The sequence below is a fragment of the Paralichthys olivaceus genome, chromosome 19 (genome assembly GCF_024713975.1).
Source record: "Paralichthys olivaceus isolate ysfri-2021 chromosome 19, ASM2471397v2, whole genome shotgun sequence".
NCBI lineage: Eukaryota > Metazoa > Chordata > Actinopteri > Pleuronectiformes > Paralichthyidae > Paralichthys > Paralichthys olivaceus.
Window position 1 is genome coordinate 2,159,654 of NC_091111.1, and position 12,518 is coordinate 2,172,171.

Below are 12,518 nucleotides of genomic sequence, written 5' to 3' on the forward strand. Positions count from 1 at the left end.
ATGCCACAGGCCGTCTTCAAGGCAGCCGTTCATCTCAGCAGCAGTTTCCACTTCTCTGAAGTCCAGACCACATACCACTCATTCCTCTTAAAGTCCAGTGTCCTCACAGCTGTTACCTCTTGTGTGTGTGTACACTCCCATATGTGCATGTGCTCATCACTGTTCCTTCACTCTCTCCTGTCACAATATTTGTAGCATATTTAACCTCAGTTTGAACCTGCGGTGCCCTTTACTCCTAAGAACACCACGGTTTTGTCTGTGAGGATGAGGAGCTTCTTTAATCCTGCTGCTGCTGCTGTTGTCTTAAATACCAGTCAATCAACATAAAGACCACTGCCTGTCTAGAGTAGCAATTACCTACTCCAGAGAAGCTGCTCTATTGATTCCTAGATGACAGCCAAGGACATTCCACATTTAAAAGTCATTCTTTAAACTGCTTCACCACACATAATGCTATAATAGATAAAAGATTTTTATAAGGAAGTGAATATGGTTTTTATTCAACTAGTCTTTTGGAATACAAATCTGGTTCTGGCTAACATGGAGGCTAAATACCAATATGCAGAAATAAATGAAAAACAAATGTTGCTTGCATAAAGTTAAGCAACTCACAAAAAAAGAAAAAGAAAAAGCAGAGGCCAATATATCCTGACTTTTAATCCCAAGGAGGGGGTCAAGCTCCAAAAACGCTGGACACATTACCCATAATAGGGTCACTTGGTTCAACACTGTGTTTAGTTCAGCAAACAGATTTTCAACTCCACGCCACAGGATCTAATTTGAGATGACATCAGCATATTTTTTACTTTTAAAAATGTTCTGTTCTTTTGTTGCGTTAATCTTGTTGCAATGCCTGAGATTTAACCTATTGATCCCTGAGGGGTCCTAACTCATATCATAGGAGCAGCTGTAGTGGTTGTATTGGAAGTAGCATCACTGTCCACATGGTGCTGCTGCTGTTGTGCTTCCTTGTGAGCCTGCTGCTGAATGCTGTGGTGAGGTTTTGGTGCTGAATGACTGGAGGATGTGTGGTCATGTAGCTACAGGCTGTTGGGACAAACTTCTTCAACCATGTAGTCTGGTTTTATTCCCTTTCCTGCAGTGAACGACGTGGAGGAGAAAGAGGGTCTACCTTTGCTGGACAAGCCAGGGTGGTACTCCCAGGGCAACTGGCCCCACCTCCACGAGTTGCTGAAAACCATGACGGGGAAACCAGAGCCCAAGGTAGGCCCACCACCTCGTATATCACAGGAGTAAGAAGCCAGACGTCTGGCTGAAGGACATCTCCGACGCGCTTTGAGGTTGACTCCAACTTTGGTTTTGGCAGAGATTGAAAGAGGTGAGAGCTTGACGATAACTCAGCTCAGGGAGATTCACACCGGTGTGACGGAGAGGAGGAACGTGGCCCTTGGCATGACTGTCGACAAGGCTTCTGTGTGCCAGCATGCTGGGAGTTGACTGATGAAACAGGACAAATAATCCCCTCATACTTGTTATGTACTCTCTCCACTAGACAAGCTAAAACCACGGTTGGCTTTTTCTTAAAGTTTCAGTGTGTAAGATTTTGGTGAAAGGGATCTAATAGCAGAAATTGAATATAAAATAATCCTATTGATGTTTTCACTAGTGTCTTTGTTTTAAATGGTACAAATTGTTGTTTTCTTTAACCTAGGACTTTTATATTTAAATACTTCATATTTCCATCAGGAGCAGGTCCTCTCTACGGGGGCCGCCATGTTGTTTACACTAGTCCAAACTGGACAAACTAAAAACCTTTTGAGTTTTATGACAACTTAAAAGTCATCACAGTTTCTCTTACATGTTTGGAAGGGGAGAGTGTGGTGGGGGGGATATTCAGCTGCAACATGAAAGTTCACCACTAGATGTCACTAACTTGTACACACGGACATATAAGTCCTGAGAGGTCACACATGAATTATTCTCATTTCAAGACCAAAAGTTGAAATTTTTTATGTTTTACATAACATTTCATACATTTACAAAAACATTAGCAGGGCTAAGGACCAGCTACTACTTGGCGCGTGGCTTTACTCTACTGTAGCTGTCCCGGAACGCAGGGACACTGGACATCGGTCGGAGTTAGGGGTCTATACCAAAAACAGATGTCAAACATCTGCTGCTTCAACATGCAGCAGAGTATATTCAGCTATAGTCAGTTCACACACGAAATCCAGGTTTATACTTGAACAGCAATCATGCTCAAAGTTATGGACGTCGTATTCTACATTTGTGCGCCACATAGTCATGGCGAAGCATCTGGTCAGAGTGGTGTCTCATATTCTATTATTGTACCTCCCTGGGCTAATAGATAAATAGACAAATGATGACTATTAAAACAAACCCTGCCAGATCAGGCACATACAGAGCTGTATCTTCAAACCCCTGAGTCCACCCAACAATACTCGACATCATCCACATCCACAGCTCCTTCTCCCCCCTCTCTCTCTCCCTCTCTCCCTCCCTTCTGCTCAATGCCCCCTCTGTTCCTCAGCCACGTGGAGAAAGCTCTTGTGGAATTCAGTATCAACCTGCACTTTTGAAACACTCCTCCACGGTGACCTGAGGCGCTCTGAGTGTTTGCACTTTTCTCCACTTTCACCTGAAAAGACTTAATGCAAGTGGTTTGAATAGAGGCATTCAGGGAAGATTAACGATTCCCGCTCAGCACCAGAGTTTGAATTCAGTACAATCATAGTCAAATTTTAATTTAGCAAGCTGAAAATAAATAAAACTTTATTTTACGGGTCAACAATTTCCCTAATACTTCACTTTCACAGTGAGTCAAAGCCATCTTGGGGAAAAAAAGAAAAACATTTGCTGACAGTTTAAAGTCTAGCTGGGACTACCAGTCAAAGACAACCCCCTCCAATAAGTCAAACCAGAAGTTATGATGAAATTAAACTAATAACACAAATAACTTTTCTTTTTTTGGTCATTTTTATTTCAAATGTTCTAAAAATGAGTATGGTGATGTGTCATGCTGTCTGAGCTGCATTCATAAATATGTAATGATTTCATTCTTTTGGCAGAACTTTCACAGTTTAAGATGAATACAATTTAAACCAAACAGGGTCTCACTGCCGTCTCATTGCCAGTGAGAGAGTCACTATAAAACTATAACCAGAGTTACATCACTTTTGATTTTCATTCTAATCTAAATTAAATCTGGAAAACTTAAGAAAGAGTTCGAGTAATCTTTATTAAATATATTCCACTGTGGTCTGAAACAAAAAGAAATAAAAACAACCTACTGGATTTTCCTTTCTTGAAGCATTTTCAGATTATATGTATCGAACCCCCTGCTATTTATTTGTCGGTAATGTATCAGGCAGTAAAATTCATATTACATAGGAATTCATTTGAATCTGTTCAATAAGAGAGAGCGGTCTGTCCAGCTGATGGAACTCTATGGTGCAGTCTGGTTCACCTCACCGTGCCGTGACTCACGCAGAGCTCAGTGTGGTTCAGGCTAATGTAACTGTATCCATCGTCAATGAGTGTCTTTTATGATTATGTTGCCTCTGTGCTGGAATCCTGGGCCTCTGTAAATATTTATTATAGTGATCCCATGACTCTGGCAGCAGTGCTGAGCAATGAGAGGTGCAGGGATTTTTAGGGGCTCAAGGGCCAACTGTGGCCAGTTCCGGGAACGAAACGAGATTCCCGCAGCCCCCTCCCCATCGGGCCGGCCCGCAGCTGCCATAATTAGTTTGACTGTTTGTTTACATGTGGTACGGTCAGCCTGAGACACACGTCAGCTCTGTGATGGGGAGGGAGCTACAGGCAGCTACTGGAATGCTGGACATCCCCCTTAAGGTTGTCCAACTCCTGAGGAGAGATTTGATCTAGTTTAATGTCTATGTCACACACACACACCCACACGTGAGGCATCCCAGTATGTGATGTCAAAGGGTTTACATGATGCACCTTCCATATATCTTCATCCTAAAGATTTTGACTAACACACAGATTAGAGTGCCTATAGATACAAAGCTCTGAGCAGCAGGAGAGAACAAAGTTGTGGTTAGTATCATACTTTTTACTAGCTTCAAGTTTTTTCTTTTACTCATGTTACGTGACGTGATATATCAACTCAAATACATTTTTTTTGATTCATTAAAATTGCAAATGTCCTAAAACATCTTGAAATATTTCTAATTATTTCCATTATAAGTCTGAAATGAATGCAGATGTGTATATTGTAAATGCTATATAACTGCAATAAAGTAGTGTTTTAGTTCAGAGCTATTATTCAACAATCTATTCTTCTCTGTACTCTCACAGTGATATGTTTTAGTTTTAATACACATCACTGTTGCTATGTTTACATCTGGTATCCACCCCACTTCAGACTCTTGAGCCCCTACAATGGAGACTTCATGAAATGATTCTGGCTCCATTTCACTTGTGTTTTACTCTGAACGGGCAGAAATGGAGAATTTTAGATACAATGATACAGTCACGCCGTCACCATTGATTTCCTAATTGATTCTTATCAGTCATGACTTGACAACTCGCCCTGAATGCAAAGCATAGCTGACATTTCCTGTACAACCAACTGCAGCATAGACAGTTAGCTTCCTATTCGGTCATGTGATGTGCGATTATTTCTGATACAGAGAAAAACAACATTTTCAAATTTCAAATATTAGTGTGTATGTAGCCTATGATGCATAAAGTAACACATTTTCACTTGACATGCTGTGTAAACATGAATGGAATCCAGTGGGTGTATGCAACAGTAAACAAATGGTTTATACACATTACCCATTGAGAATTGGTTAGCACACCTTGAAACTTCAAATGACTTGTAATGTCTGTGGGTTTTTTCTTTTTCACACATAACCTCACGCATCACTCACATGACATTTAAAGACTGTAATGATCAGTTTGCTTGAATCCGTCCTCCTCTCTGCAGTAGCTGTGGAGTGATTTCTTTATAGTGCAGCCTCACTGTAAAAGAATTGGGGGGGCGGCAAAGTCCACAGTTAATCCAAGGCTAATCTGAGGCTAAATCTATGGAATCCACCAAAGTTACACTTTACAGTCTCTTTGTGAAAAGAACCAGGACTGTGAACTCTGTCCACTATTTTAACAGTGTAGTTGATGAGGAACCATTATTACGGTGAGCAAGTCTTTCAAACCACAAATGGCGTGTGAGTACTAAGACGTACAGACAAAACGTCAGAGCCCTGTGTAATCAGGCTGCAACAGTGTAGTAGTAGTAGTAACAGCAATGATACATCAATACATGGTTATTTGACCATAGAAATGTGATCATTCTGAGCCTGAAAACTGCATTTCAGTTTTCTGTTTTGTTCTTTTTCAGCTGTAGTCGTTGGTGTAAACCCAGTAAAAAGTAAAAGTGAAGTGGCCTCTTTCACTTCAGCGTTGAGATTGTCAGAAGACTTCTGTCTTTTCTCCAGCTATCTCCACTCCACTCACTCCATTTCCTTTCTTATTCAGAGGAACAGAAAGAAATAGGTGGTTGAAATGGGATTCGAAGCTACCAGCGGCTTTTGCTTTTGGAATGCGTCTCAAGTGAAACCTGCCTCAACTTGCTTTTCTTTCCAGACGTGGGGGGGACAAAGGAGAAGTGATGGTCAGCGGGGTTGTAATGAGCTTTGCAGTCTCATCGTGTCTGGTTCACCCTGGGGGGGGGGGGGGGCGGGGGCATAACTGTTATGCCAGCTTTTCTGATTTTACGAACTCTGTGCAATCTCATTTGTGTTGCAGTCAATAATCAAGCTGTCCTCTCTGTCATCTTTTCTTCTACCTGCAGGTAGTCTATTTTGGAGATAGCATGAGATCAGACATGTTCCCTGCCAGCAGCTTCGGGAAGTGGGAAACAGTGATGATAGTGGAGGAAATGGAGGGGGAGGGTATCCCGAAGAGCGAAGCAGCAATGTGTAATGAGGCCCAAGTGGAGCCGCTGGAGAAAAAGGGAAAGTTTGAGGTAAGTTCACTGAAGCAGCTGTTTCCGTTTAGCAGCCCGCTCCCCACTTACCAAAACCCCCACGCCCACTTCTCTAAATGTATATATTAGCTCCCAGAAAGTATTATGGGCACATGTTGACAGTCAGGTGTGATAGAGAGACATGTAAACCCAAGCATGTTGACACATGTCTAATTTTAAGATGTGCTGGAAGGTGCAAAAAGGACACACTAAGGGGGTGAGTGTTGGTTTTACACATCTGTTCCAGGTGTTGTGAAGCACTAGTGCACAGAGCACATGTGGAGAAATATATGAAAATATGTGAAATCTGCTCAATGTCCTGAAGTGATCACTCACTTGAGTCTGCATCAGCTGGGACTGAAGAGTTTAGGAAGTTAGAAATGATTTTCCCAGACCTCTGTAGTTCATTCCTCATCTCCACTTTAGGATAGAGACTCCAGGCTACAGTAGCTGCGCTAGTGCAGGGGCCGTGGTTAAGTGGCCGGTTTGATTGGCCTGTGGTGATTCTCTGGAGCTTCTTCAGAATCGTCTCATTCCGTCTTTTTGCCTTGGATTTTTAAACTGTCTATGATACGGAGAGAAATTACAAAACTGTGTTCATCCCACCTGGTTTTTCTGCAGTGAAGATATTATAATCATTTTTTTATCAAATAAAACTGAATGTGCTGTTCATATGCAAGATGGATCTACTTCGACACAATCTTCAGACCCAGTAGGATGAACGGTTTGTGAGATGTGTGTTTCACAGACAGTCTGACTTTCATTTGTGGAATGAGTAAGAAGATTTGTGACAAATCCTCACAACAGCTTTTCAGATTTATATCACCTTGCAGTGTCTGTTTTATGCAACATGAGGATTTAGCTGATATTGTGCAAAGCTCTAACCTCTTTAAGGCGTGTGAAGTTTCTATCGTATCACATCCTTCTCTTCACATCCTGTTTACAACGATTGCAACTCTCTGTGGTCACAAATACCATTGAAGTTGTATGACTGATTATGAATAAGGGAGTGGGGGATTTCTCAGAAATAATGATTCACTGCAGTTCTGGGAAAAAATAACATTAAAGCTGTGTGGGTTAAAGCCACTTTAAAGTCTCCCTGTATTCCCTGTGCTCAGGGTAGAATTCCTACTTACTTTATTCAGGTCTGGACTTGCCTGAAAATGAATGTGAACTCACAGTTAGTTTGGTTCATGTGTCAATTGTCTCAACAGGAGCAAGGCATGAAGTCACCCTCTGCCATGTCCAACCAGTGGGGCTCATACTTTGTCGACGCACACAGAAGTGGAGGAGGGGACGAGGAGAGCCAGAAACTGACCTGGTGCTGCCACTGCATTCACAAATACAGCACCATGGCCATTCCTAGTGTTGAGCACATAGCAGGTATGGGGAAGGAGAAAAAAATGCATGCAAAGGTTCAGAGACTGAGATTAAAAACCCAAAAAAGAAGATCGAAATAATGATCTGAAGGAGCTTTACACTTGTAAAGCAAAGTTAAGCAAAAGGTTCCAGTACAACTTCAAAACAAAGAGAACAAACTTATATTCAAATACAGAACTCAAACAAACAAGGGAGTAAGAAATGACTTGGAACAAAAGTAACGTATTTAGATTTTAATGGCCCATTCACACAATTTAAACAAAACACATGACTAGGATTGTTTTATATTCAATTTTTGCCAATAGATCCTTTTCACCTAAATCTTACACACTGGACCTTTAAATGTAAAATACTGAATGTGATAAAAGAGAAGACACACTTTTTGAGGAATGGTGTTCATTTAAAGAACGTAAAACAGCAGCAGGCTTTTGCCAAAATGTTCACATCATGTGTGACCTGGTGAGCAGTTGTGCTGTGTAGCTATGTGTCAGAAAATGCACTTAACGGGAGCAACAAAAAGTCTTAATTTAAAGATCCAAAGATAAAGGCGATCCTATCTCTTAGTGCTAATTAAATATCTTTGACACAGTCAGTAGTGTCTTTTCTTTTTAAGACATTTTAAATGTTCTGCAGTAATAGAGATGTGTGTAGCTTCGTTGTCTTTTAAACTAGCATCTGTCACATATACAGTGTTTCTAACCTGATAAAATAGAACTAGTTGCGGCCATTTTTTACGCTACAAGTTAAATGTTGCAAGATCTATTTTGACAGGGTTTATTGGAGGAAAATTATTTTCTATCCAGTTTTTAAAAAGAGCTAGGAATTTACAGGAAGGCAAAGCTGTGTGTTGCGTATAAATGAGATGATATGATAATTGATAATGTATTTCTGGCCAATCTAGAGACATGACTGAAACACAAACCTTTTGTTCCCCAGATAAACAGAGAACCTCTATGTATCTATTCAGGAGTGAAGGGCTGTATGAAATGAGTTTCTGGAAGGTTTCATTATCCGTTTTCAGACATGTCCTGTGGAGGATCTCTGGAGAATTAGGTCCGGACTTTCTCGACAGTTTACACAATGCCGCCGGAGATTCTCTGCTCAGACGCATTGAAAACAACAAATCCCTCGGCAGGATTCAGCAGACAGACAGACAGACAGGCAGGATGTCACGTATTAATTCTGCTGCGGAGATCACGTTATTTTGTTAATGCTTTCAGACATACTAACAGAAATACTTAACATTGAAGAAATGACAGACAGTATTTTACTAAAGGCCCAAAATTAGATATAATGTCATGGAACAATATGTTACTCATTTATCTATACAACAGTTTTAACAATTTTGGTTCAGATAAATACAGTAGCATAGACTTTATGACATACTCGCTGTCCAAAAAGTCTCTTTTAATTTCTTCCACAAGACCCCAATAAGTTGTTTGTCAGCGTTTTCCTTTAAAAACACACATGTGGCTCTCAGAGCATGAGAATCAAATAAATTAAGTACAAACGGGGAAGAACAATCTTGAATTTACAATGTTAGTGGTTAAAAATCTGTCCCCACATCAAACATTCGGTCCATTTTTCAGTTTCAACACAGAAACACTCACTTGAGTGAAAACAACGACTGGACCAGACACAGATGTGGAGTCAGAAAGAGCTGCAGAACACCTCTGCTGCAGAGCAGCATGTGGGGAAACGGTGCCAGTCTCCCATATAATGAGGAGCTTAGAGCTGTTTTCACACTGGGGTCATTTGTTGTGTCTGAATTTAGATGAAACTGACCCAGTTTCACAGAACCTTGTAGCTCTGCTTTCACCTTTGTCTTCTGTTGTTGTCATCTGTTCTCAGGAGTTTCAAAGAAATTTCAGTTCTGATGTCTTCTATTTTATTTTATTTTATTTTTTTGGGAGGGGGGTGTTTGGGAGGATTAGCCCGCGGCTCCCCACAGTGACTGTGTTGCATCTTTTTCTGAAATGAACCATCGGTGTTTAGCAGACTTTTCTCTTTAGAAGTTAAAGATCAAACAATGGCGATTCTCTGGACCAGCTGTTTAGAACAATGTGTGCTTTTCCACTGACTAATAAATCATTGCTCTTGGGAAGCTAACCGTGCGGGCAGCTTGTACACATACTCCTAAACTTGCAGTTGACTTTCCTGTTTGATCTTGCACTTTCTAGATCTCCCTCTGGATTACAAGTTCCCCAGGTTTTCTCCTGACAAGCCCTGCACCACCGGCTACTACCCCAGGCCCCCGGATTCCTTGCTGAAGAGGTGCGAGAGTCTGTCATAAAAAAAAAAAAAAAAAGGAAAAAGTCTTAAAAAAGAAAAGTCCTCCCTTACCCCTATGCCTCAGGAGAGGAATGTGCCTCCATATTTGCCTGTAGTTCCCCACCTGACCCCCACCGCCATCTGTGGAGCACAGGAAGCATACACTCCTCACCCATTCAGAGAAACCATGTGAATGTAAGCCACAGTATCTCTGTAATAACGCCTGAACGTTGTTTCGTGGTTTAGTGTACCGTATACGTGGAAATATGACAATAAGTGTGCGTGTCTGCATACAGTAAAAATAAGAGATGTAGTGTTTTTATTGTTTGATTTGTGAAGCCCCGTGTTATTTTCTATAGCTGGTTGTTTTAAAATCCAAATTTTTCAAACTGTTCCGAAAAGAAGTGAACACTGTACCACCTCCCCCCCCCCCCCCCCCTCAAGTAATTACCTCATAAATGTTATCTACTGTAAGCGGAACCCAGATGGTCACAGTATTTGTCCTTTGAAATCCTTTGGAGTCATCGTGGCAGTATTTCTGTATAACACTCTCATTGTGAAGTATTTTTTTTTTCCAAAATAGATTCATATGCATTTTAGCAACCTTAAGATGAGGTGTAAGGTCTACTGTTCCCCCTGTGTCCGTTCTGTGGAAGGTGTTAATCTTCAGGTCATTGTTGCTAAAGAACTGGCACAATGCTGCCCTTTGTGTTGGCTGTTTCAAAAAACACAACCCTAGGAAAGAACAATAATAATAATAATAATACTAATGGTTGAAAAAGACTATGTTAGATGTTCTCTGTATTATTTTTGGTGCAGCAGTGACATGTGCTCTTTGAGTGATAAAAACGTGGACTCCTTGTGCTTCATTTAAATGCCGTACCAGACTGAGATTTGCTTTAACCGACATCTGAATGGTTATTTTTGTCGGTGTGCGTAGACGAGTTGTGCCATAATATTTGAGGAACACTTTCAGTTTGGGACAAATCAGTGCTTGTTTATGTCACAGAAGATTGATACTGGATACTTCTCTGTAAACACATTTAGAGCTAAGACTGGAAACGCAAGCTGTTTTAGCTTGACATCAATTCAAGAGTCACTTCTGCAGGACAGCTGAGTTTATTCAACAGAATAGTTATTAACAAATCCGGGAATCCAAAACTAGTCACACCAGGTCCAAACTATATTCATATGACCAGGATTTAAGTACTATCCCAGTGTACAGCTGCATGTCCATATACAGTATCTAACCTGAGTGGATCCATGTATACTTGTTTTCAGCTATCAGTCTTGGGTCAGTCCTGGGGTCTATAGATGAAGTCTACATTACAATGCAAGGCCTGGGCCACAGTAGGTGTGTGTTCAGCGTGTGGCGACTGTGTTGCTGATCTGCTGCTTTTTCATTTTCACTGTTTTGCTGTGAACGACATGCAGCGCAGAAAATAGGCAGGATCAGGAAGAGCAGCGCAGCCCATGCAGGAGGTGAACCTGAGACGTGTTGCTCTCACAAGAAGTGTGACGACACTTACCGGTTAACATGGGCTTGGAAACGAAAAGGAAGATGTTCTGTGACGAACATGTGCCGCTCACGCAGCCAGTGTGGCCCAGACATAAGCAGAGCACATTCCTCCAACAACAGTCCCCTTAAATTCAACCATCTGCATTAAATTGCACAAACTTATAGAAATCAGTCCCCCACATCACGATTCATGAATTATTCCCTTGAAATCTTTGAAAATAAAAAATAAAAATATCTTACGCTCTTAAAGAACGTGAATAATATTCAAGGGTTCTTCTCTGACACATAACACATCCTTCCACCAAGTTTCAGGGTCATCTGTCTACTAGCTTTAAATAAATTAATTTAAATAAACAACCTGTTTGGCAGAGGTTAGTTAGTTTACGCTATTTTGCATTAGCTGAGAACAACATTAGCTGAGTTTGTTACACACTGAATACTTACTCTCTCTTCAACGTCTGAGCTGTTGAATTTCTACAGAGCCCCTAAAGTCCACTTCAAGATCAATGACCTGTTTGCACAAGATCATTTCTTTGAGACTCATATCTGTATAGTGAAGGCATGATTGGCATATGCTTTGAAAAGCAAAGGGGCAAGTTGCCTTTACAACATTTAAGAGCTTACGGTTTCATTATATTCTTTCAAAGGTGAAAATAAAATTCATCCTCATTTGGGATTTAAAGGGCCCGGTAAATGTCACATTATAAAACTCGACAGCCTTATTGCACATTGTCACTGCTCCTGTTGTATGTCACAAATGAGCTGAGCAATTCAACAACAATTGTTCTTTATCTTGTTTTACATATACAAGATTAGACATGCAAACAACACAAGTTTGTGACAGTACCACAGCAGTTTGTGGCTTGCTGCTAGCTAGTCAAATGGACGAAGCGTTTCAAAGCTGAGCAGACACAGGTGAAACTGGTTTCATCTGTAGCTTCTCATTTTGCTTCGATTCAATCAATAAACAAGACGGTTTCCCAAATGTGGAAGTGTTCCTTGTAGATGACATCATCTCACAGATGAAGAGAGAATATTTTGACGATGGGCAGCACAAATGTTAGATTGGTCGTCAAAAGTGAATTATTACTCGTGCTGTGTGCAAAGTGGTTTTGAGCATACAGCGGTAGTGATTGTACTCTTCTTTTCTCATCTGACCTGGAACGTTTGACATGCACATTTGCCTTATGTTTGGTTAATTTGTGGTCTTAAGTCCTTGAAAACACAGGGAAAGATGAATTCTGTGTTCAAGTGTTGAAGTACTGTCAATGAAATAAAATGTTCTACAATTTTCTTAAATAAGGCTTTGTGAGTTCTTTGTGAAGACGTGAAGCGGTGACTGTGCACAAGAGGTTTAAGGGGAACACGTGG

The 12,518-nt window shown here is 40.9% G+C and overlaps 1 protein-coding gene across 1 annotated transcript in view; it reads left to right on the forward strand.

Moving 5' to 3' along the window:
• The window catches only part of nt5dc1 (5'-nucleotidase domain containing 1), a 55,382-nt gene extending 42,933 nt beyond the window's left edge, over positions 1–12,449 (forward strand). The window contains exons 9-12 of the mRNA XM_020092001.2: positions 1,103–1,224; positions 5,804–5,977; positions 7,192–7,360; positions 9,538–12,449. Of these exons, the coding sequence (XP_019947560.1) occupies positions 1,103–1,224; positions 5,804–5,977; positions 7,192–7,360; positions 9,538–9,650 (578 nt within the window). The 3' untranslated portion in view covers positions 9,651–12,449. The remainder of the gene's footprint in view (positions 1–1,102; positions 1,225–5,803; positions 5,978–7,191; positions 7,361–9,537) is intronic.
• Positions 12,450–12,518: the final 69 nt, after the last annotated feature.